At 40.8% G+C, this 27,325-nt stretch overlaps 1 protein-coding gene across 4 annotated transcripts in view; it reads right to left on the reverse strand.

Moving 5' to 3' along the window:
- The window catches only part of LOC149150532 (ribonuclease J-like), a 318,852-nt gene that overhangs the window by 185,680 nt on the left and 105,847 nt on the right, over positions 1–27,325 (reverse strand). For all 4 annotated transcript variants that reach the window (XM_089437865.1, XM_089437863.1, XM_089437864.1 and 1 more), the window contains 2 exons: positions 18,941–19,123; positions 18,654–18,734 (listed from right to left, as the gene is read on the reverse strand). In XM_089437865.1, the coding sequence (XP_089293991.1) occupies positions 18,654–18,734; positions 18,941–19,123 (264 nt within the window). The remainder of the gene's footprint in view (positions 1–18,653; positions 18,735–18,940; positions 19,124–27,325) is intronic.

Genomic DNA, 27,325 nt, shown 5'->3' on the forward strand with positions numbered 1-27,325 from the left:
ACTGGAATTCACTGCAAACTGAAAATTTTAGATTTGAAATTTTTGAAGCATACACTTAAAAAGAGTCAAAAACTCAAAATTAGCTACAGTGAAATTTTCCTATTTTTTTGTTGTTCTAGGCATTGATTGTAGCTTCATTAGCTTGTTGGTTTGTTAGTTATTCATTATTGTAATAAATAGATCAGATCTAAATTTCCCTGAATCATACCCTCTAAAAGCCCTAAAAATTGATTTTTCCAAGTTTGGAAAAATTTTACTATTTTTCGACATTTTGGGCATTGTCTTTAGCATTGCTAGCTTGTTGGTCTGTCAATTATTTACTGCTGAAATAAATATATCAGATCTGGAATATCTCTGAAAATGCATCTTAAAGAAGCTAGTACATCTGAATTTCAAGTTTGTCAAGTTATTTGGTGGTTGGGTTAATATTTTGTGATATTGGGCAAACATGAGCATTGTTAAATTGATATTTACTTACTGTTCTTTAACAGTCACTTGTTACTCATAAAAAGATCATTGGAACACAAAGTGCATAAGTATCTTAATATTTTGTTACTTGTTCCTAACATTAATATTGTGAAAGTGACTAGCATTGTTCTTGTGAGTTTATGTGTTATAAAATTTTGTATTTCACATTCAATAACCTCACTCACCTTTAAGCACTTGAATTATAAATTGTCTTGGTGATAGGTCTCTTGATCATATTGGTATCTTGTTGATTTGATTGAGTTCCTCTTAATAATTGCCATTGAAGTGATAAGATCATTCTTAATCTTGTTTTGGGCATCTAAGTTTCCATTGAGATATTTGACTCATCTAAAGTATCGAATATTGTTTAATATTGGCATCTTATAGCTTTGTGGTAAATTGATAAGTGATCAAGCATCTTGAGGAATATCTTGTGAAGATTGCACTTGTATCTTTCGGCATTTATCTTGTTAAGATTGTTATCTCAATATTGTTAAATACTCTTGCTTAAAGCCAATTCAGTGTTCACACTAACTACTTAAGTATCTTAAACAATCCTAACTCAAGATAATTTCACTCATCATCATTTCATAAGCATCCTAGATCTAGCTTGCATTAAAACTTACCTCCTAGCATAAGCTAGGTTGATAGAGATCTAGGGCAACCCTTCTCACCTAGCTTGAGGGGCTTGGAAACTCTTCGGTGGTTAACATGGTGACCTTGCAGTCGTCAGAGCCACAGTCTTTGCAGCGCCGGAGGCATCGGGTGATAGGAGCACAACAGAAGGTATCGTTAATCAGGCCCTAGCCTGCTTCCTGTTGGCCTCCTTCCCACAACCTACCTTGGAGCCCAACTTCAAAATAGTTAAGGGAAGGCCATACTTAGATTAGGCGTATAATTCAAATTAATCAAGATCATTGCACCTCACATAGGTGCTAGGACTTGCACATCATATAGGTTAGTTAATTATTCAAATAGTGGGTGTGCATCCGATCACTTGGTTTTAATTTATCATAAGCAAGAATTGTGACTCCATTAAGCCACTGGTCTCATACTTAAAACCTAATATCATCATTAATCTTGCTATATTCAACCAAGTAACTAGGCCACTCATCCGTGTCTCCCAAGCAAGTTGGTTCCCAACTTGTTTTCCTTCATCTCATTTCATAGGGACTACCCCCCATAGCCTGTTGTTGGGAGAGAGCTAGAACAGAGTGGGCGGGGATCAAAGTAATAGCCCCTGCCTTGAGCAGTTGTCGTGGTGCCTGTACAATCCAAGTGACAACAGAACTTGATCATGAAAAAGCAAAAAATAGCACATTCTTTGGGTAAAATGACAAATTCTTGGAATGAGCATGGGGTATTGTATCTAATGGATGGACAAATGTAAAAGGCAAACCATTGATAAGTGTTCTTAATGTGTCTACTAATGGTGCAATCTTCCTTTCAGCATATGATTACTCGGAAAAGTTCAAGACCACCATCAACATTGCAGAACCATTACTTCAAACAATTGAACGTATTGGGCCATACAATGTCATCCAAGTCATCATTGATAATGCTTCTAATTGTAAGGCAGCAGGAGCAATTAATGAGGATAAATACCCCAACACATTTTGGTCTGTTTGGTTCACACAATGAACCTTTTGGTGCATGATATTATTAAAAACAAACAACCTTAATACAAATGGATTGGTGATTTGTACAAGAGAGGCAAGAGAATGATAAAATTTATTACCAATCATAGCAATACCCATGGGCTTTTTCGCAATTGCTCAAATTTGGAGTTGTTGAAGATTGCGAAGACTAGATTTGCTAGCCATTACCTCATCTTCAGGCGCCATTTGAAGGTAAGAGAGTCATTAGCTAGCATGGTATCAAGTCAACACTGGCAGGTATTAAAGGACAGGGCTCCAACCGCAGTTGACAGGGAACGTTTTGAACAGGTGGAGGAAACCGCTCTTGATGGTCTGTTTTGGGTACGTGTGAAGGAAGTTTTGCAATTCACCAAGCTCATTTATAGCATGATTTGTTTTGCAGATACAGATAAACTAGTGATTGGGGAGGTGTATGAGCAGATGGATAGCATGTTGGGGCAAATAAAAGATATTGTTCAGGAAAAAGATCCCAACTTGTATACAATGATTCACAATTGTGTGTGTGCATGGTGGAATAAACTTAATGTTCCACTACATGCCTTGGCGTATATCCTTATGCCAAAATACTACTCTCCATCTTGGTTGGGCCAACTTGCACCTAGGGGTGGGGTTAGGATCAAATCCCATACAGATCTGGAGGTACAAGATGGATATATGAAAGCATTAGACAAGTTGGTCCCTGACAAGCAGGAGTGTGCTAATCTGCGTCTTGAATTACGCAGATACTTCAGTTGTACCAGTTTGTTTGGTTCTTTTCATGCAATGGAAGATAGGGACAGATTTGATGCTATCACATGGTGGGAAGCATATGGCGACCAGGGACTTTTGTCAAAATTGGCAAAAAATGTGCTATCACAGGTTGTAAATACTTCTTCTGCAAAGAGGTGTTGGAGCACCTACAGCTTCATCCATAATGTGAGAAGAAACAGTCTCAATGAAAACCGGGCAAAAAGCTTGGTTTGTGTGCACTACAACTTGAGTTTGTTAAGTCATTATTGTGATCGAGCTTATGAGGATACAACATATAAAACTTGGGATAACAACCCAAAGGACGATAATTTGGAGGATGGCACTATACATCTAGAAGAATTGGAAGCAGAACTTTTGAAAGATGATAATCAAGCAACAGTAGCCATGCCACCCCCACCATCTAGTAGCATTGCTCGAGTTCCATTAAATGTTCCTTTGTTGTCGCCACCTCCATCTACATCCTCACGTCAAGGGCATGTGCCTTCTGGTTCTCGCCATGTGAGTATGAGGGAGGAGACTCCTAGTAGACCACCACAACCTTCTCAAAAATTAGACATTTTTCATGGCAAAAGGCCCAAGCATTAGCAGTAGATAATAGATTTACTTGTCTTTTCTAGTTTCTAGTAGTTTTTGTAACTGTTGACTCTTTCATATTTATTATGATATTTTTTGTAAACAATATATGACAATTTAAGTTTGCAGTTTGAAGTTGGCAATTACAGCTCATTGGTAATGAATTATGAATATGATGCTTTGTGAAAGTTGAAAGTTGAAACATGTCATTCCATGTTAGATATTCTTTGTTGTAATGGTTACAAGTACAACTTTGGTTATCAATGATGATAAATGTTATATATTGAATTTCGAAATCTTGAAACTTTAAGATTGATGAATCATGAGACTCGATATGTTGTATGTTACTAACTTGTGTACGTGGTTGATGAAGATTATAACTTCTAGATGATTGATGTTATATGGTTCAATCTATATTTTTATGCTTTTTATATCTAATTCATCATTCTACATGCTTTTGTTGACATATATGCATCAAAATATATTAAAATCCGCTCCCGATTCGCTCCCAGATTGGGAGCTTTTGAAAATGTCACTCCCCACTCTCGTTCCCCGCTTTCGCTCCTGCTCCCAAGTAACCTTGGTCCCAACTCCTTTCACTGCATACTTGGCATTATCTCCAAGTTCCACCAGCAATGTTGAATCCCTCTTTGCTGATTCGGTGAGAGAATCTAGAAAACCTGTCATGTGCCTAGAAGCACCATTGTCCACCAACCAGATATCACTACTATCGGTAATAGTGCCTGAAAGAGTGGAGACAAAGAAATATTCCTTTGACTTCTTTTGTGGTGGATGCTCATCATCATCAACATCGGTTGTTGATGCATGCTGCTTTCCCTTGCTTTTCTTCACAGGACACTAGCAAGCATTGTGACCCAATTTATGACAATTGAAGCACCTAATCTTTGATATATCCTTCTTCTTCTTATCCTAAAATGGAGTTGGTCTTCTACCTGTATCTTTCTTTTCCAACTTTCCAAAATTTCTTCTTTCTTTTCCTTTCCTTGCATGAGCTACAAGGACTTGAGTTTTTTCATCCTAAGGTCTCAACAAGTTGTTCTTGGACAACAATTTGGCCTCCTCTTGACACAATCAATCCATAGCTTATCAAACTTGGGCAGCTTATCTCGTGCACAAATTCCCTGAAAAAGTGGATCCCATGAGGAAGGAAATCCATTGAGAGTCACTGTGTAATGTCCCAAACCAGGGAAATTTGGAACAAACCCTTCAAATCAAATTATCTAGCACTTAACAGGGAATTCCTATGGAAACCCAAACATCATAAATTTCTTTGAAACCATAAACTCACAAAATTGCATAATGTTTATTTGGGGTAGCATCGAGTGTGCTCTAGCCACGAAATTTGGTGGAGAGGTTGGGGCACATAATATCTCCAATACCCATAAAGGGTCTGGGCAGATTCTAAACAGTTCAGAAGATATTAAAATAATTAATATTTTAATGGAGTCCCTAAGTCTAAACTTAGGGAAAATACAAATAAATGGGAATTAATCTGAAACTGTGTTAGAATGGTCCAAAAGACATGGATCAAGCCAAATCTAATCTTAGCCATTGATTAGGGACTTAATCTCGGTCGTTGATATGTCAACAGGAAAAGTATAAGAGGAGGCTTGAGGGTCACTTGGAGAACACACCAGAGTGATCAGTCATTCTATTCTCTAGAGCGGGGTTTGCTAAGAGAGATAGAATTAGTGATCGGGAGTTGCAGCTGAGGGGCATTGAGTACAGAGAGACAGAGAGGCAAAGATAGTGCCGGGAGAGCAACGTAGTAGCCGGGGAGAGTGACGCAGAGCCAGCCAGGGCTCACGCAAGGCCACGCAGAGGCAGTTGGGAGTTGTGCAGAGCCTCAGAGAGGCCAGCATTGCTGACGCAGAGGGCCAGAAGGCTGACGCAGGGCCTCCTAAGGCTGACGCAGACCTATCCAAGGTGACGCGGGACCATCGCTGGGCAAAAAGGGGTTGACGCAGTCCAAAAAAGGGTGACGTTGGGGTTTCTGGGGCAGATTGGTGCTGAGGAGCTGCCGAAAGGATTATCTGGGGTTTCAACCAGGGGATTTGCCTCAAACTGAGAGGTATTACTGCCAAGGAAATTCTCTGTTGGGTAGGCCAGTTTCAGCACCCAGATTGTACTCTGATATTGCTTAATAAGAAAACCCTCAGATAGTTGCACCGGTTTTCCCACATTGGGTTTTTCCGGGGACATTGGTCCAAAAATAATGGTGTCATATGGTGTGATTGTTTATGTTTCCTTCAGTTGTTGATCTGTAATATGTTGAGCATGCACTAGTGTTTATTTTCAGTATTTACGTTGTAAATAGCTTCTTAAGTAACATAACAAGTAGGTAGGAATAAATCAAATAAAGTGCATGGAGGGTTTCTAACTAAGTAGACTTAGAAACTTCAACACATAAAATCTCATTAAAAATCACAACATGAGGAACAATGAGAAATGCAGCAACCAAAATCCAACGTTATTATATATAGATAGATGCCAATACAATAGCCGGAAATGACTCTCCAGTCTCCAAACTGAAACAGGAAATCAATCACTACACCTGTGGATTCTGAATGAATCCACCAAGGGGAGATAGGTTCTCGCCCAATCTCTCTAAATCACCCGAGGATTTCCGTCTTGGAGCTACCAATGAAGTAGAGAACCACGTTCTCAACCTCTCATACAAGAAACAATTATCAACTCCAAGATGTCCTCCAATGGTCTCCACCTTCTCTTTTATAGATTTGATGGACTCCTCTAGAACCTTTTATTTTATTATTATTTTAATCATGGAGTACTTTTCCCTCTTTCATTTCAATTAAAATATTCTTTTTAATGTGAGAAAATGGTAAATTGGCCACCACGTCTCCTCAGGTCACTGAAAATCATATCTAACCTCCCATCTTGTAGATCTTCTCGTTTCGGTTCCAACGAGCTATTACACTGAGGTGTTCTGCCACGTATTCCTCCAGAAATGTCACCTTAAGCGTAATTAATTGAGTCAAGCCCACTAATAACTCGGTTTTCTGAAAGTTGTTGGAATGCGCCAGAACGAAAGGCAAACTGTGCGGATGATGGAATATACCAAGCAACTGCCATAGGACCTCATAGAAACTCCTCAAAACTCCATCGATATTCCTGATAACATAAACCGCTCCATTGACCTGGCCATCCCCTGCCCTGGAAATCCATCCTGGCTGTACTATGAAGAAGAATAAAAATGGGGACATGACAGTCCTCCCGCCCCAAGATTTCTTGCCCTCAAGCAATCCAAATCTGTGGACCAATCTGGTGGCCCAACGCAACTGAATCCCAATGCCCGGATCCCATACAAACCACTGGTCCACGTCATGCCTCCAAGCTATCGAAACACGACTGGATCCTCCAATACCTGGATCCCATGTCCATCTCAAACTCAACCTGCTACTAGTAGATCCTCCTCTTTCATGATTCGACAAGGAACTTAGGAAAATTAAAATATTAATGTGTATTAATATAATTTTGGGTTAGAAGGTTCCAAGAGACGAGGACCAAGCCAAATCTAATCTTAGTCATTGATTAGGGACTTAATCTCGACTGTTGAAGACTCAACAAGAAAAGTATAAGAGGAGGCTTGAGGGTCAGTTGGAGATACACCAAATTGATCAGTCAGTTCGATTTTCTGGAGCGGGGTTTGCTGAGAGAATCGAACCAGTGATCTGTTGCAGTGAGGGGCAGTTCGGCACAAGGTCGAGAATACATAGCAGAGAGGAAGAGACAGTGCCAAAGAGAGCGCAGAGCCTGGAGAGGCTGACGCAGAGGCAGTTGGGACTTACGCAGAGGCTGAGGAGGCTAGCGTGGGTGACGCAGAGGGCCAGAGGGCTGACGCAGAGAGCCAAGTGGCTGACATAGAGGCAGCAGTAGCTGCGTAGAGGCTAGTAGAGTTGACGCAGGGCCAAGAGGCAGCGCTGGAGATTTTCGTGGGGCAGACTAGAGCTGAGAGGGTGACGCAGTCCCTAGCAGAGCAGTGGAGAAGCTTGGAGCAGCTTTTGTTGTTCAGCTAAGGAGTTGTCGTAGTTGTTGTGGGATCGATCATCTGGTGACTGATCAGCGGGAATATCTATCTCCGAGGAGAGGTACTTATGTCAAGGGCATTTTTTGTTGGGCGAGCCATTTCTGGCACCCTAGTTGTATTCAGAAACTGCATAATAATCAAACCCTCGTATCTGTTGCACCGCTTTTCCCGCATTGAATTTTTCCGAGGACGATTGTCCAAAAATAACGATGTCCCTTGTGTGATTGTCTCAGTGATTTCAGTTGTTGATCTGTATATGTGTTAAGGCTGCATTTGTGTTTATTTCGGTATTTATATTTATAAATAACTTGTTAATGGAAAGAACAATTAGGAGATAATAAACCAGACAATGCAATAGGGATTTCTAATGTGTCAGACTTAGAAATTTCAACAAAAAGGGCTTTCATTGTGACCCTTATGTGTTTCAAATCTGTCCCAAGTGCAAATATTTTGTGTCCTATGTTCTGCCCCTTTTGCACATCTCTCGGTTGTTCTTTATGAAGAATGGCATAGACCCCTTTTGAGAAGGGTCTGTTGTTTTGTTTTGGTTTTTGGTCTAGATTGCAGTCCATTGATGTATTGTTGTGTTGATTTAAAAGGTGCTTTAAGTAATCCATCGTTCAAAGCAGCAACACATAAACATACAAGACTTGGACTAATAGCACAACATAAGTATACAATGATAACCAACATACTTGTCATATGCCTCAATAGTTTATTTTGATACCTGCCATATATAGACATTATAGTGCTCACTCAATAAGGATTATGACTTTACACTTTGTCTTGGATCCTACAGCAATACAAGGTTGGCCAAAAGTGTCAGACTCTGGCAGCACGTACAGGTCACAAGAGTTTTTGTAAAATGATAGATTTTGGAGGCAATAAGTGATTTTATTCACTTGTAGGTGGACAAGTGTTGAAGTTTCTAAGTTTATTTAATTTAGAAACCCTTCATGCACTTTTTCTGATTTATTCCTACCTACTTGTTATTTTTCTTTAACAAGTTATTTACAAAGTAAATACTGAAAATAAACACCAGTGCATGCTTAACATATTACAAATCAACAACTAAAAGAAACAAGAACAAACACATCACATGACACCATTATTTTTGGACCAATGTCCCCAGAAAAATCCAATGCGGGAAAATCGGTGCAGCTATCTGAGGGTTTTCTTATTAAGCAATATCAAAGTACAATCTGGGTGCCATAACTGGCCTACCCAACAGAGAATTTCCTTAGCAGCTATACTTCACAGTTTGAGATAAATATCCTGGCTGAACCCCAGAAAACCCTTCCGGCAGCTCCTCAGCACAAAACTGCTCCTGCAACCCCAGCGTCTGCCCAATCTGGACTGCGTCAACCCCTCTCTGTCTCACGCTAGCCCTACATCAGCCTTTCTTGGCTTGCGTCAGCTCCAGGAGGCTCTGCGTCAGCTCTGGGAGCCTCTGCTTTAGCTACGCTGGCCCCTCTGGTGCTCTGTGCAGCACTTTGATGCCTCTGCATGGCCCTGCGTGAGCCCTTGCTGGCTCTGCGTCACCCTCCTTGGTTGTTGCGCTACTCTCTTAGCACAATCTCTACCTTCTCTGTTCCTCTGTACTCAATGCCCCTCAGCTTCTCTCCCGATCACTAATTCTATCTCTCTTAGCAAACGCCGCTCTAGAGAATAGAATGACTGATCATCTGGTGTGATCTCCAAGTGACCCTCAAGCCTCCTCTTATACTTTTCCTGTTGACATCTCAACGGCCGAGATTAAGTCCCTAATCAACGGCTAAGATTAGATCTGGCTTGATCCATGTATTTTGGACCACTCTAACATAGATTCATATTAATACACATTAATATTTTATTTTCCCTAAGTTTAGACTTAGGGACTCCATTAAAAATATTAATTATTTTAATATCTCCTGATCTGTTTAGAATCTGCCCAAACCCTTTCTAGGTATTGGAGATCTCATGTGCCCCAACCTCTCCACCAAATTTCGTGGCTAGAGCACATCCGATGCTACCCCAAATCAACACTCCCTCTTAGCGAGGACTATGCTCTAACAATACTCCTCACTGAGTATTACTCTGATCATCCGGCATCGGTACCTGTGCTGATGCTAGGCCTTCCTGCCCAGCATCCTCTGCACTGGTGCCTCATATATTGTTGCCCATGGTTCTGCCACTGCCACTGCTACATCTGTACGACAACTCCCTTTTCATTCGTGCTGCTGCTGGTCCTTTCTCTGAGCACTACATTCGCATTGCACCTCCTCTCATCATGTTGCATTGTGCTGCCCACTGCTGCACTGCAACTCAGTTACTGAGAAGTAAATAACTGATCCTCCAACTGACCTCCCTGTTGGGCTAGAAACACCCACTGATGCTGAAGCTCCCTCTGCTACTGAAAAGTGCTCCCTCTCTCTGACCTTTGCGCTGCTGCAACAACTCCCTGCATCTCGCATCGTTGCACACCTCTCTGTGCCTTCCTGCACTGGTGCAACACTCCTGTGCCTCTCGAACTGCTACAGCCTGCTAGCTCTGTGCTGTCTCGGGACTCCTGCATTGTAGCTCCCTCTGTCGCTCCATCTACATCCATCTCTACCCACCTAGCTAGTCCTGCTACTCCTTGTCGGGGCTCCCGTAGCAAGGTCTAATCCAAGAGGCTGGGTACCTCAAGGATCCTACCCCTCATCACCTGTAGTCCATCTGACTACAGCTCAATGTCTCCCCACTTCCGCTCAAGTGGTGCGTGTGCACTCATGGCACAGTCATCGTCTGTCAAAACTTCCTTCTCTGCCCGTGCTGGCGCTGCCTTAGTCTCGAAAGACTCTCCCTTACTCTTCTTCCTTGGGCACCGGGTCGCACAATGACCCATCTCTCCATAGTGGAAGCACTTTATCTTGGAGAGATCTTTATTCTTCACTTCTCTCGCTTTCCCTCAGATGTTAAGGCCACATCCTCCTCCTCCTCCTCCTCCTTGACCTTGATCCCTTTGCTGCTGCTACCTGTCTTCGACTGTCATCTGATCTCTTCCTGGCGAAGAGTTGCCCACATCTCGTCCCAAGGTAGGAGAGTCCCTCTGCCCAGGATGCTCTAGACAAACACTTCCCACTCTTTTAAGACAGCATTCAGGGTTGTCCTCACCATAAGCTCCTGATCCGGAGTCGCTCCTATAGCAGTCAACTGGTCTCGGATCTCATTCAGTCCTCCGAGGAAGGTGTCAATCGATTGACCCTTCTTCATTTGATATGACCTCATCTGGTTCTCGAGCAGCATTCTTCTCTGCACAGAAGTATGCTGGTACAGGTTCTTGAGAGCCTCCCACATCTCAACTGTCGTTTCCTTCTCAACTATATGTGGTACCACATGATCCTTGACCCCATCAAGGATAATGCACTTGGCCCTCGCCATCACCTCTTTGTACCTGTCATTATCATTGGGGTTGACTGGGACAGCTATTACCTTCAAGGCGAAGTTCTTGACACGATTCCTGTCAAGCACTGATAAGATTCTGGCCTTCTAGACTGCAAAGTTCGATGCTCCGTCCAGTCTATCCTGGTCTCTTACCTCGTGTAGTGCCATGATGCTCCTCTACTTCCCTCCTGGAAGTTCTCTGTTCGACTCCTCTGAGTCTCTACTTCCTGTCTGGAAGTTCTCTTCTGGACTCCCTCTGAGTCCTGATTTCCCTCTTGGAAATCCTTCTGTCGCTTGTCAAGATGCCCCCTACTCTGATCGTCTTGTGCAACTGCACTGTTGATCCGGGTTCCTCGGCTAGAAACCCTCGGTAACAACTCCTCTGACCTTGCTCTGTCAGGGACTGTTCTGATTACAGTACCTCACCAGCTCCACTCTGCAATATTCCTGCAGCCTTCTAGACCCCAGCAACTGCCTCTCTGTGAACTACGTCAGCCCCTCTCTGCCTCACGCTGGATCTGCGTCACCCTGGATGGGTCTGCGTCAGCCCTGGGATGCCCTGCGTCAGCCCTCTGGCCCTCTGCGTCAGCAACGCTGGCCTCTTTGAGGCTCTGCGCAGTTCCTAACTTCTTCTGTGTGGCTTTGGCTAGCTCTGTGTCACACTTTCTTGGCTTCTGCGCTGCTAGAAACAGCTTTTGTCACCTCAGGACAACTGTTTTCTGCTGTTATTGCTCCGCTCGGCTGATGTCTTTTAGTCCTCCTGTGATCTGCAATCACGCTCTGATACCATGTTGAAGTTTCTAAGTTTACTTAATTTAGAAACCCTTCATGCACTTTTTCTGATTTATTCCTACCTACTTGTTATTTTTCTTTAACAAGTTATTTACAAAGTAAATACTGAAAATAAACACCAGTGCATGCTCAACATATTACAGATCAGCAACTAAAAGAAACAAGAACAAACACACCACATGACACCATTATTTTTGGACCAATGTCCCTAGAAAAAACCAATGCGGGAAAGTCGATGCAGTTATCTAAGGGTTCTCTTATTAAGTAATATCAGAGTACAATCTGGGTGTCGTAACTGGCCTACCCAACAGAGAATTTCCTTAGCAACGATACCTCACAGTTTGAGATAAATCCCCTGGCTGAAACCCCGAAAAACCCTTCCAACAGCTCCTAAGCACAAAACTGCTCCTGCAACCCTAGCGTCTGCCCAATCTAGACTGCGTCAACCCCTCTCTGTCTCATGTTGGCCCTACGTCAGCCTTTCTTGGCCTGCGTCGGCTCCAGGAGGCCCTGCGTCAGCCTTTCTTGGCCTGCGTCGGCGCCAGGAGGCCCTGCGTCAGCTCTGGGAGCCTTTGTGTCAGCTACGCTGGCCCCTCTGGTGCTCTCCGCAGCACTTGGCTACCTCTGCGTGAGCCCTTGCTGGCTCCGTGTCACCCTGCTTGGCTGTTGCGCTGCTCTCCTGGCACAATCTGTGCCTTCTCTGTTCCTCCGTACTCAATGCCCCTCAGTTGCTCTCCCGATCACTGATTCTATCTCTCTTAGCAAACCCTGCTCGAGAGAATAAAATGACTGATCATCTGATGTGATCTCCAAGTGACCCTCAAGCCTCCTCTTATACTTTTCTTGTTGACATCTCAACGACCGAGATTAAGTCCCTAATCAACGGCTAAAATTAGATCTGGCTTGATCCATGTCTTTTGGACCACTCTAACATAGATTCATATTAATACACATTAATATTATATTTTCCCTAAGTTTAGACTTAGAGACTCCATTAAAAATATTAATTGTTTTAATATCTCCTGATCTGTTTAGAATCTGCCCAAACCCTTTCTGGGTATTGGAGGTCTCATGTGCCCCAACCTCTCCACCAAATTTCATGGCTAGAGCACATTCGATGCTACCCCAAATCAACAACAAGCACAGTGGATCTAGTGTATCAATATAATCTACAGAGGTAGCAATACAACTTTGATGCCCAACTATAGTAGTATGATTACCACTCTGGTGCCTTTGCATTCGGCCCATGTGTAATCCATGAATTGATCACTAATAACAACCCAAATTTAGCTTCAAAGATTTCCGATGATCTGAAACTCAGCCTCTTCTGCTTTTGGACTGAGTGATAAAGGGAATGGTCAAGCCCAAATCAGATTGGGACATTTTTAACATCTGCAAGAGAGTTATCGAACAATTCCCAAACTATCACTGACTGAGTTCTAATGAACAATTTGAGAATAGATTCTTGTAGAAATATTTTCTTGTTTGCTTGATTTAGGTACAATACGTTACCAAAATAAATGCTCATGAAATCACTTCAGAATCTTGAAATAATATCCAAATCAACTCAGTGGGTGCAAGTACCATAGATAGCATCATTGGTAGTCATAAACACTATTCTTTGCCAGCACGTAATTTCAGGAAACAGTAGCATTTATGGACTTACAATTGTATCATTGCATTGTCAAATAAAAGAACGAACCAGTGAATAGAAGAACCTGGTAGTTACGTTGTCCAGAAGGCTCAGAACACAGATAACTCTAGCGAGGCTTCACACAGCTACAGCAGTAAATATCCACGGCCATTTTAAGTGATAAACTACGCCCAAAAATAATTCCACGGCCAGTGTACACGCCCAGAAACTAGTAAACAGTGTGAAAAATGATGGCTTGGGCAGAGTTGTATAGGTCCACCAATACATTTCCTTGAGGCAAAAGATAGCCCAAAGAGTAATAGGTCCAACAATACTAAGCAAAGATGAACTCTAAAATGATTAACTCCTATGCGCAGATGTCCCTTCAGTAAATGAAGTCTGTGGATAATCGTACAGCCAAAGAGGGGATATACGCAGCCCCTGGAAGAGGTAATTCGTCCCTTGCTCAATAATAAGCTACAACAAATCAGGGATTCATTCCATCTTTGATGCCCACATCTTTCTATTCATTGGAAAGTCGTCCAATATGGCAGAGGGATTCAACCCTTGATTTTCAGAACTGGCATCATGGCTCAAGCCCTGGGTTTGAAGTCCTCTACCTCTTAAACTTGTCTTCTTTGTGGCCTAGATTAGAGCTTGGTTTCTAGGCCTCCTTGGGAAAATATGCACTCAACCCTCCAATTGATGCACAAATTCGAACTGCTGATATAATAATGTCGGCCTCTTGAAAGAATGATAATTTCGGCCCTTGAGCAAAATCGTGGTGGTCTAGTAATCCAACCTCAGTCCCGCTAAAGCAAGATCACGTCCAAAATTTGGGGGGATTGGTTTCTTTGGCACAAACTGAGCTTACGGCTTCCTGGGCAGGAAAACTTGGCCTCTATTTTCCATGCAGTCCATCCCTTATCTGGCTCGAAAATGAACTCAGCTCAAGATTTGGTGTTCTGCGCTGCTGCAACAAGAAATAATTCGTTATACATGAGAGCCCCCAGATAACCGATGAAGTTTGGCATAATGGAATTTGTCATCAAATGACTTTGGATTTGAAATATTATGCTTGGCTTTCACATAATAAAAGTGTCGACCCTTCTATTTATTTATTTTTATATCTTCACGGCCCCACTCAGAAATACGACCCACTTGGTGAAATTAGACGGAGCTAATTAAATTAATTTGGCCCCACTTTCAATTTGATAAAAATCATTCATGGCCCCTTTTGATAGTTTGGCCAAGTAATAGTTTCCCAATGCTATAAAATTTCTTCTGCACCAAATCGTTGTAACGTTGGTTTCTTCAAGGATATCTTGTAGAATAATAAACGACATTAGATACGTCTTCTGTGACACTTTCAATATAAACCCTTGAATTGATCTGCAATAAAAATTGAAACCCTTCAGGCTCGAAGGAAAACCAGCTATGATACCACTGTAATGTCCCAAATCAAGGAAATTTGGTACAAACCCTTCAAATCAAATTATCTAGCACTTAACAGGAAATTGCCATGGAAACCCAGACACCAGAAATTTGGAACAAACCCTTCAAATCAAATTATCTAGCACTTAACAAGAAATTGCCATGGAAACCCAAACACCAGAAATTTGTCTGAAACCATAAACTCACAAATTGCATAAAATCTCATTAAAATTCACAACATGAGGAACAATGAGAAATGCAGCAACCAAAATCCAGCTTTATTATATATAGATAGATGACAATACAATAGCCGGAAATGACTCTCTGGTCTCCAAACTGAAACAGGAAATCAATCACTACTGCTGTGGATTCTAAATGAATCCACCAAGGGGAGATGGATGCTCACCCAATCTCTCTAAATCACCCGAGGGTTTCCATCCTGGGGCTACCAATGGAGTAGAGAACCATGTTCTCAACCTCTCATACAAGAAACAATATCAACTCCAAGATGTCCTCCAATGGTCTCCTCCTCCTCTTTTATAGATTTGATGGACTCCTCTAGAACCTTCTATTTTATTATTATTTTAATCATGGAGCACTTTTCCCTCTTTTATTTCAATTAAAATATTCTTTTTAATGCGGGAAAATGGTAAATTGGCCACCACGTCTCCTCAAGTCACTGAAAATCATATCTAACCATCCCATCCTATAGATCTTCTCGTTTTGGTTCCAACGAGCTATTACACTGAGGTGTTTTGCCACGTATTCCTCCCAGAATGCCACCTTAAGTGTAATTAATTGAGTCAAGCCCACTAATAACTCAATTGTCTAAAAGTTGTCAGAATGTGTCGGAACGAAAGGCAAATTGTGCAGATGATGGAATATATCAAGTGAATGCCATCGGACCTCATAGAAACTCCTCAAAACTCCATCGGCATCCCTGATGACATAAACTGCTCCACTGACCTAGCCATACCCTGCCCTGGAAATCCATCCTGGCTGTACTATGAAGAAGAATAAAAATGGGGACATGACACTGTAACTAGCTCTGCATCATCAATGGTATCTCCAATGGCTCTAAGAGATTCTCATAAGATAAGAGACAACACAATTTGATCTAGTTATCATGACACTACGGAGTTGATGCCTCAATGTTAGTTTCCTATTGGTGTTGTTATTCTCGAAACAATCCCACCAAAAGCATCATACACTTCTTTGGCGGTCTTCAATTCAGCAACATGTGTAATCAAGGGTCCTTATGGAATCTATCAAGATTCTCTTAGCCTTGGCTTCATTCTCCTTATACTTGGCTTTCTCGTCAACTCCCTCTGGCTCTAAAATGACTTCCTTTACATGATCCTGAAGCTCATTTTCTTCCAAGAGAAGGAGTATCCTAGTCTTCAAAGATCTGATATTGGTGGCACCATCCAGCCCGTCTTCTATTCTGAGACTTGGCACCATTTTGACAAGAGATCTAAAATCCAATCAAGTTGTTGAATATTGTCTCTTAGGCTGACTTCAATGGTTGATCTTTCAACAAAGCTCTGATACCATGTTGAAATTCTACAAGTTGTGCAGTAAAACACAATTTTCTATAAGAAAATTACTCCCTAATGATTTTTCAAACAGTATTTTATGCCACTACCATCATTGAATAATTATAAAATCTCAACAGTAAATGCAGCGGAAATAGTAAAGATCATAGAAAGACAACCATGCACAATAGAGACGATAATTTTTTACCCTGGGAAACCCAACCTTGGGAGAAAAACTAGCAATATTTTCTTAAGGAGAAATTGTCTTTCAGAAAGCAAAATTTGTGCCAAAAATACCAGTCAAACCTGGTCAAACTTCAGCTAGTCAATGCTGGTCAAAACTAGTCAAAATTCAAATCTGCAGTCAAACTTCAGCCTAGTCAATTGCGATAAAACCTATGGTCTAGTCAACAATTTGCATGTGCAGCCCTGCGATCAAATCTGTTGTCAAAACCTTCTCACGTGTAGTCAAACAGTCCTGCGGTCAACATTGTACAGATCAATCAAATCTGCAGTCAACTCAGCCAACTTCTCTCACACGTGCGGCTAGTCAAGCTGCTAGTCAACTTGACCATATGGTTGGTCAAACTCAGCTGGTCAAACTGTCCTTCCTTCTCTCACGTACGGCCAGTAGAAGAAAAATATAAGTGATAAAGATGATCTCCAACAAATTTCTCTTTAGATGAATTTCTCCTCCACTTAGAAAAGATCAGTGAGATTGCTATGTTGATTGATTTGCCTCTCACATGTCTGTCTATTTATTTAGAGCTCTAATGTTGAGTGGAGACCCATAGAGGTGGCTCTTCACCCCCATTTATGGACCCTACATGACAACTCAGAGTTAGACTAAAATTGTTAACCCCACTAATGGGTAAAAACCCCATTAGATAAACAATTCAAACCCACTCTATAAAATAGATCACTCCACCTTAGAGCTAGCAATGTGAGTATCGTGGCCCATTTACCCCTAGAAAAATCAGCATGACCCCATGGGTAAATGTATCAATCTCCCCTAGCCAAATCAGCATGACCCATGGGAGAAAGTCTGCCCCTGGGCCATTCACCTCTGACCAAATCAGCATTGCTTCTTTGGGTGAATGTATCATTCCTCCCCTAGTCAAATCAACATGACCCCGTGGGAGAATGTATGCCCAATGCTGCAAAAACATCAACAGTCTTCCACAAGTCCAACCATTACACAGTGGCTCGACCCCCCTGCTACATGGTGGCAATTAAAGATCTTGAGAGTGTAGTCTAAGTTCTCTCGCAAACCCCACAGCTCTTTTGTGCTAACACTGCCACAAACCCCGACAGTCGCTCCTTCATCTTGGACCACCCAAGGACAGTGGCTCCTCAACCTCAACCTCATATTCAGTGGTATCTTAATTTTGCCGATGTTTGCCGATATTTTCCCGATTTTTACAATATTTTGGTTTTGTGGACCCTTACCCATTTTATCCCAATACCGATCTTTGCAAAATTGATAAATATAGCTGATTTTTCACATAAAACTAGATTTGGATTCCTGCATATATGATCTTGATAAGTCCATGATAAAAAAACCAAGTGATATCATGAGTTTGGCAATACCATTATACATGAATTGATGACTTGTTGCAGAGGTCCATATTATGTATCATGTATACGGTTGAGTATTTCATTATGAACAGGCATGCACATCTCGGTGCAATCCCTATCCTGATCCGATGTTGAAATACTGGCAGCTGAGAAGGGAGGAACTGTGTCGTATGCACAAACCCATTAAGATTGCTTGTCAGCAATGGGCCTCAAGCCACTTCAGTATAACTTTGAGATGTGCCATATGGATTGAATGATAAGAGTAAAATTTAAAGGTATACTAGTCATTGCTAAGTTATAGGCTATGACCATGGTGCTATCGACCATTTGAGGGTATCTATAGGAGACTTAGCTGCCATGCAGAATGTCCCTAAATGCAAGGACCTCTCTTTGCTGTAAACTTCATCATCGCATCCCTTGATGCCTGAGTAGGTTTGCAATGTCCATTCATGTTAACCTTATAATGATAGATTCTGTCATCATGTATTTTAAAATTTTAGAGCACTAGCATAACTCTTATGTCTCTGTTGTGCTCGTGTTTATTTGAAGAAAATTGTAATATAAATTGCATTTTCTAAAAAAACAAGTTCAAAAGATTGTCCCTAAATCCAGGGGAACTCTCAGCCTTAAACAGAGTTAAAAAATTCCTCTAGTACAAATCCAGGAGTTTTGGATCTAGATGAAGAACAAGACAAAATGTATAGTGTGGGGCACATTGGCAATCTCATGAACTGAGAGATATGTATGCCATTTCATACCAGGGTAGACGGATCAAAAGGTGCTTGCCCATCCTTCCAAGCAGCATCCAAGTACGTCCGCAATGACATGCCAACAAAGACCTGCATGGTTTTAAAACAAAATAACACAATGTGAAATGAATTGAAATGAAAGTGTGTTCATAATCTTGGGTCTTTAAATCACTCTGTATCTGCTAGCTAAAATATTATACCTTTCTGCGATGTAAATTATCCTGTTATTACCATCTAAAATTGTATCCAAGAATAATCCAAAAAATTATAACAATGGCAAAACTATGATGTCATACCAGTTTTCGGCCAGTAAGCTCAGCAGCAGCTTTCACACTACCAAGACGATGAACATTAGAGGCAAACTGCGTTGTTATCACCCTTCCCTTTGAAGATGCAATACGTCGTAGCAAAGCCTCTGCTACATCTGATTCACTAACAGTTCTTCCAGGAGAAAGAATGTTTGTCGAGTCACCCATCATCTGTAGCATATTCAGATTTCAAAATAGAACAGAAACAGGGGACAATAGAGCAAGGTTAATATGGAAGATAAAATTTTGGATCAAGATATTCATACCTTAAAAGTAACAGAATCCAAAAAACATAAAGAAAAGATTAATATAGGAACTTCATTTCCAAACCTACGTTATTGTTCAAGGGCACCCTGTGATGGATGCAATGACAAAGAAGTTCGTCAAGACAATAATTACCAAAACAAACACCATTTTGTAATCTTCTTCAAAGATGGCCTAGGTGGCAACTGATAAAGAAATGACAAAGATAAAAGCATTGACTTTATATTTTTTATAGAAAGAGAAGGCTATTAACCAATTTAAGGATTGATTTATCTCTAGAAATATTAAGCAACTTAGAATCGAATGAGACCTTAAAAGAAGATAAAAACGAGTGTGGAACTGGAAAGAAACACAATGCAATAAGAGGTTCAGGACAGTACCTGTTCATACACCTGAGATGCTTAATGCAGGCCAAGATAGAATGCAAGAAGGCCATTTCTGCGGACTCGAGACAGAAAACTACAAATATGGTCCTAAAATATCATACCTGAGCTAGCTAAGATATGATTTGAAAGACCACAGATCAAATTTCAAATAGAAATGACGAGCTATGATCTCTAATATGAGGAATTTTCCAACTTGAATGCGGATTTGACAACCACATTCGAGTCAAAATGTTGATTCTTTTAGAGATGAGCATGTCAGACCAGGATGAGTAACTCCACAAGATGATTTCCATTATTGTGCAATCAAAATTATACAATGGGGTGACTCCTCGCTTCATTTTCCAAGGGTCCATTCATCTTGCATTCTCCATCTTTTATTTATTTACAATTTTACTTACAGGAAAAAAATCGCAAAGGATTTTGTCAAACATTCCCTCCCCCACCCCCTTAAGCCGAAGGGGTGTTTGCGAGCCCCAGCATCATTTTGAATTTTTCAAAATTTTCTCTTCCAAGTACTTTGCTGAAGATGTCTACAATTTGCTCTATTTGTGGAATAATGCTTTAAATCAATAGTCTTGACCTCTACATGATATCAAATCAAATGATACTTTGTGTTTATATGTTTGGATAGATCATGGTGGGATTCTTGGCCAACTTGATTGCAGAAGTATTGTCAACCAGAAGACGATTGGAATTCACTTGTTTCTCCTGCAGATCTTCAAGTATTTTCCTAAGCCACACAATCTCTTTTGTTGTTTCTACAACTGCCACATAATCGACCTCTGTCATGGAATCTGCTAGAACTGACTGTCTGTGTGACCTCAGGCTCCAAGAGACAGTTGTTGAACCAAAACTCGTGAGATAGCATGAAGTCAATACTCAATTTTCTTTATCTCCATCAAAGTTTGAATAAGAGTATCCAATCAAACTAAAGTCATCCACCTCTGAATATCTAAGTCCAAATTGTTAAGTCCTGTTCAAGTACTTCAGAACTCTTTTTGCAATAGACCAATGTCTTTTGTTGAATTAAAGTTGTCATCTAAGTCACCTGACACGGGGATTCGGGATTCGTAGGATACGGGGATTCGAGTGTCGGATTCAGACACGTTGACCCCCTGAAACAGGACACGTAGGATTCGTTATATATTATTTTATTAATATATATATATATATATATATATATATTTAAAATATATATATATATATATATATATATATTTAAAATATATATATATATATATATATATTTTTTATATATATATATATATATATATATATATTAAAAATTAGATATTTCTTACACAAACTCTCATTAATGATACAAATTCATTGATTTCAAACATAGATCTTCATCTATATGTTAGTTTTACTATTTACAAAGTTAGTAACATTATAGCATGCATAGTACATACAAAATTCAAATATCTAAACCCTCACAAACCTCATAAACACTCATAAACCCTCCCAAACCTCATAAACCCTCATAAACCCTCACAAACCTCATAAACCCTCACAAACCTCATAAACCTTGTAAACCCTCACGCATAAACCCTCACAAACCTCATAAACCTCATAAACCCTCACTTTTTTGGGATTCGAATCCCAAAATCAGGACACGACCGGGATTCGATGGTGTCCTGTTAGGACACGTGGTGTCCCATTTTAGGATTCGAATTCCCATCGAATCGTGTCGGATTCATGGGATTCGGACATGTGGCCTATTTTGGACAAATCCGGTTTCATAGGTTGTCATTAATGTCAACCCAAGCAATAGCCAGAAGAAGCCCCACTTTCACGAACAAAAATGAAAAGGAAGATCAGGGTTCTTGGGTTCAAGATTGCTTTCATTAGATCGTCCTTATCATGTTGATTCTAACGATAGGTGGTACATCTCATAATTCCTCACGGTTCAGGAGTTATGCCCTTTTAAAAATTGGAACCCCATTTAGTGGTCAAGGAACCCCAAGGGAGATACTACAAGAAAACTTTATATTATCCATCGAAATTAAATCAAATGAGCTTACCCTATTCTAGTCAAAGCCAAAAAGGGAGGAAGATTTCTTCAAAAATAATTTATCAAAATTCAAATGGTCATAAAGTTGGTGGGAAATTTTGGCTCCAAAATTAAAATCAAAATTTAGATTTCAAGTCGGCTCCATGAAGGAGTCCCTCCTTCCATCTCTATAAAAAGGAGACTCCTCCCTCCAAAGACAGAACCTTGAATGCTCATCTTGAAGTATTCCCTGTGAAATTGAAGTCTGTGGCCTGGAGTAGTCAAGCAAATCCAAAGAGGAGGTCGAAGTTCTAAAGATAGTCTTGTTCCGGGTTTAAGGGTGATCTTTTTATTTTGTTTTTGGCTTTCGTTGGGGTTTTGAACATATTTTGCAGATACTAGTAACATTTCCCTGAGGCAATTTGTGGAAGTACTAAAAAAAATTCGGCCTCTTCCTGAAAATCTTTTGTGATCATTCAGACCTCTTTAGGCAACGTTAGTTGTGTTATTTCTAAGGTAATTCGTGGTGTAAAGTCAAGCAATTTGTGAAGGCCAAGATCTAGTTTCATCATCAGTCCTATTTGATGTTTTTGGGCCCTCCTAGGGCACAACTTGTGGTTTTATTTTGGCATATTATTTCAGCCTCTCTTGGATTCTATGAAACCGAATTCGTCCCCCTAGCCCACCGTGTCCCGAATCGGGCGAATCGGACACGATTCGGTCAGATTCGTGTCCTTCCAATCGTGTTCAGTCGTGTTTGATTAGGACATGATCGTGTCCCAATTCTGGGACACGAATCTCGATTTTCGGACCTTTACTCGCGTTAAAAGGTCGATTTGGCCATTCTAATTTCACAATTACCTCTCTTGTTTGCTATGGGTTTGTTGTGGGTGTGTGAGAGCAAAGAGAAAAGGGTGTGGGAGCATTTTCAAGGAGATTCAAGCAACAAGTAAGTGCATTTTCTCTCTATTTTTTTTGCATTTTTATTACAGCAGTTTGCATGTGCATTTCTTTTACAAATTTGTGCATTTTTTGTTTTTTTTTATAGCATTCATGGCTCAATCAAGGGCAGCAGGGAAGGGGCAAAGGAAGGGGAAGAATGTCCCCATTGGAGATGCCCCTCCTCTCCCAATTTCATCAGGGTCTGCTGCAAGTGTTCCCTCTATTGCAAGTGGGGCTGCAACAACAGCTTCAAATGTTGAGGGAAGACATCCTCCTCAAGATAACAAATATCCCTTGTGGAAATATGTCACAAGAGAGCAAGGGCCAAGCAGCAAGGTGAAGGGAGGAGGCAATGTGAGTTGGAAATGCAGCTATTGCAACACTAATTTCACGAGCACATATTACCGTGTGAAAGCTCATTTGTTGGCTTTACCAAGTTGTGGAATTGCAGCTTGTACAAAGGTGCCTTTACCAAAGAGGAAAGAAATGGAAAGAGAGGCCAATGTTGGTATGGCAAATGTGGCTGCAAAATCTAAAAAAAACAAGAATGATGACCCCCTTCCATTCTTGAGGAAAAGCAGCAACAAATTCCCATTTGAGAGTTCTGGTGGGGAACAAGCAGCAAAAAGAAAGGCAATTTCACTTGGTCCAATGGACAAGATTTTTCAGAAAGAGAAACAGGAAGAGCTTGATCTCACCATTGCCTTTTTTTCTATCAAAACTTCATATCCTTTAATGTTGCACGCTCACCTCTATTTATTGAGATGTGTCGAGCTCTAACTCAAGGGGCTCCATCAGGGTATGTGCCTCATGGGTCTGAGAAGCTTAGAACCACATTGTTGACGAAGGCAAAAAAAGAGGTGGAAAAAATGCTTGATCCTATTAAATCAGCGTGGCCAACATCTGGGGTTAGCATTGTTTCTGATGGATGGACAGATCTAGCACAACACCCACTCATCAACTTCATGGTGTCTTCCTTGAATGGTCTTGTTTTCTTGAAATCAATGGATGCACTTGGACAATACAAGGATGCACAATATATGGGTGAGTTGTTTATTAAAGTTATTGAAGATGTATGTGTTGATTCTTGTGTGCAAATCATTACAGATTATGCACCTATTTGCAAGGTTGTTCACATGATTGTGGAAGCTAAATATCCACAAGTTTTTTGGACACCTTGCATTGTCCATTCATTGAACTTAGCACTTAAATCTATTGCATCTGATGTGCTTTGGATTGGAAGCATTATTGAGGATGCACTGCATATCTGCAACTTTGTACAAAATCATATAAATGCCCTCACTATCTACAAGGAGTACACCAATCTATCAATATTGAAGATTGTGAATACATGGTTTGCCTCTTCATTCATCATGTTGAAGAGGTTGAGGGAGGTCAAGACTGCTCTTGGGGCCATGGTTATTTCAAAGTTTTGGTCTTTTTGGAAAAAGACAGATCAAGCAGCCTCTAAAAGAGTGAAGGACAAGTGTTAGATGATGCTTGGTGGGAGAGGGTAGAACTACTTATTCAGATCATGGACCCTATCATTTCTTTGCTTTGATTTGCAGATACAGACCAACCCATCCTAAGAGAGGTTTATGAGGGATGGGGTTCCATGATTGAGTCTGTAAGAAGCATTATTTTACAGAGTGAGTGGCCCAAGTATGAGACATCACCAGAGGCCTTCTTCACCACCATACAGGATATTCTTGTCAGCAAATGCGACAAGAATTGCACACCTTTATATTGTTTGGCTCACTCATTGAACCTAAAATACTACAACCATGAGTGGCTGAATGGCAGACCTTCCCGCGTATTCCCTCCTCACATGGATGGTGAAATCTCACAGGGGAGGAAAGATGCATTCAGGCATATTTTTCAGGATAGAGCATCCCTTGGTGAGGTACAGGATACCTTTGCAGAGTTTTCCACTAGCACTGGTCGATTTGCAAGATATGATCTGATTATAGACAGGGAGGCTAAGAAGCCCTATTCTTGGTGCGAAACTCATGGGGAAAATAGCCCTCCTCTACAACAGTTATCCACGAGGCTCCTCTCTCAGGTGACTTCATCCTCTTGTTGCAAGAGGAATTGGAGCACATATGGGAATTTGTATAGTGTCAAGAAGAGCAGGCTTGAGCAGTCCAGGGCAGAGACAATGGTGTATGTGCACACCAACCTTCGTCTTATTTACAGGCAGAGGGATGAGTGGTTGAAGGGAAAGACAAAGATGTGGGATGTATTTCTTGATGATATGGGTCTGGACAGCAGTTGAGTTGGCATTGGCCAACTTGGATCTCAATGATCCAGTGCTAGAGCCTGTCACATTTGATGATGGTGATACTGTAGAGGGGTCATCCTCCACACCAGCAGATGCAGAGATGACTTTGGATACAGGGGAGGAGGATGCAGTAGAGGAGAGCAGTGGTGACCATGATGATGAGTACAGTGATGTTGATTTTGATGATGAGGATTGATGACTCATGAGCTACCTACTGCCTTGAGGCTTGTAGACTTGTAGTTGTTTTGTATTTGCTATTTCTATTTGCCATTGGCATTGCACTACCTATGTAACACATTTTGATTTTGATGACTTAATGAGAAAACTACAGTGTCTTACTATCTTGTCTTTCTCCTATTGGATCATTGATGAATTGAATATGTATTATGATTTATCATTTATGTCACAATTGTATTTGTATGCATAGCATTACTTCGTAAAGCTTACATCTAGATGAAGATCTATGTTTGAATCAATTAATTTGTATCATGAATGAGAATTTGTGTAAGAAATATCTAATTTTTAATATATATATATATATATATATATATATATATATATATATATATATATATATATATATATATATATATTAACGTAACCGAACTTGTCCTGTTCCGGGGGGCAACGTGTCTGTATCTGACACTCGAATCCCCATGTCTTTCGTGTCCCGTGTTAGGTGACTTAGCTTGGATTCGATCTAGAAAAGCAGAAAAGGCATTTTTCTTAAAGCTTTCTTGAGGCACTGAGAAAAAAAAAACTCAGACCTAATTAATCAGCGCTTCAATGTAATCTGATGGAAACAAGCTCAGACAGAGGTATTTTTTCAAGGTATATCTGAAAGGTATTTTCGACCAGCAATGGTATTGTTGCGGATTGTGCACTGAGTTCTGGTTAGGGCAATTCGAAGTATTGAAGTTTCTTAGGCACAACTGAACCTAAAACAAGTTGATTTGTGTGGGACAAATAGTCAACTCTTGATTAACCTGTGTGACTCATATAATCTCAGTTCTGTTTCAGCCCAGCATTTTGTTCACGTCTGAGTTTTACTGCAAAAATCCCTTTTTCTCAAATGGCAAGTGATAGACTGAAGAGAGACTCCTCACATTTCCCCTTTTATAATTTAGTGGCCATTTTTGTGGCCATTTTGCTCTTTTAATTTTATAAAGTCACTTTAGGAACCTTTTACTTTATCAAATGAAATTTACTTTTCATTAGCCTAGGATATGTCCCCCTTTTCACCCCTTAAGCAGTTATAATGTTTTTTCCTAGGCAAATCATGTTCCCTTATTAAAAAATGTCCCGCCTTAGCGTACGGGAACTTTATTAGGCTAGCAAAACCCCGTCTTATGTCTCCTAAGCAATTGCGGACATTACAGTCCTCCCTGCCTAAAATTGCTTACCCTCAACCAACATTAACTCTGGATGTTTGAGCACCTGTTCACCCTCCCGTGTGGCATCCTCAACAAGTAAATCCTTCCACTTCACCAGATACTCCTTCACGGTCCTATTCCTCAAATTCCGCTCTGTAGTCTCTCAAATCTGCTCTAGAACAAGGACTAGCTCTCATTCCTCGTCTAATGTGTTAATTTTCCAATGTTCTATGCTGAAACAATTTCTTCTTTCAGTAGCAATCACTTTTTCAATTTCAATTTCAATCACCCAATAGTTGTAAGCAATTGTCGATAGAACAATAAAAAATATGCACAATAGAAGATAGCCAAGATCAATGAGACAGAGATTTAGGGCAAAGACAAAGGAAAATCCCCACAAGGGGGAAAACCCAACCAGATACTTCTTCTATTAGATGTCCATCAAATGTTTAGCAAAGATACATAGTCCTGTCAGTTTTTATAGCATCGGATGTGTTCTAGCCACGAAATTTGGTGGAGAGGCTAGAATACATGAGATCTCCAAAACCCAGAAATCGTTTCTGGAAATTCTGCCTAGAAGTGTCTCAATTAGATTATTAGCCGTTTTTTAAATATTTCCTAAGTCTAAACTTAGGTAATATGGTTAATTAATCAATATTAATTGAGATAAGGTGAGAATCATCTAGAAGCTCACACAAATCGATCCAAAGGTGATCTTAGCCATTAATTAAGTTTTAATCTTGGCCGTTGGTGCTCCACCAGAGGATTATAAGAGAAGGTCAATTTGGTGATGGAGAAGACACTTCAGAGATTCGATTTCCGCGTAGATCGATTTCCAGAGTAGCAGTAGTCAATTACCAGAGAGAGAGCTAGAGATCGAAGCAGTGTGAGAGGGGTAGGGATAGTGATTCGAAGGAAGATTTTCCAGATCCAGAGAGGCAGCAGCAAGAGGGCCAAGTTATCCCAGAGAGTCGGCGCAGAGGCTCTGCGCAGTAGCTTCAGCAGGTAGATCGATTTGCTGGTGAGAAAATTAGTTCTCAGTTCCAGAGGCCGGGTAGAGGTTCCAGAAGGTCGGAGAGACGATTTCCTCAACAATTGGAGGTAGAACGACTTCATCAGTGGCAGTTTTGAGCC

Source organism: Pinus tabuliformis, chromosome 9, assembly GCF_031772625.1.
Source record: "Pinus tabuliformis cultivar Carrire ecotype Pingquan chromosome 9, CPIR1, whole genome shotgun sequence".
Lineage (NCBI taxonomy): Eukaryota > Viridiplantae > Streptophyta > Pinopsida > Pinales > Pinaceae > Pinus > Pinus tabuliformis.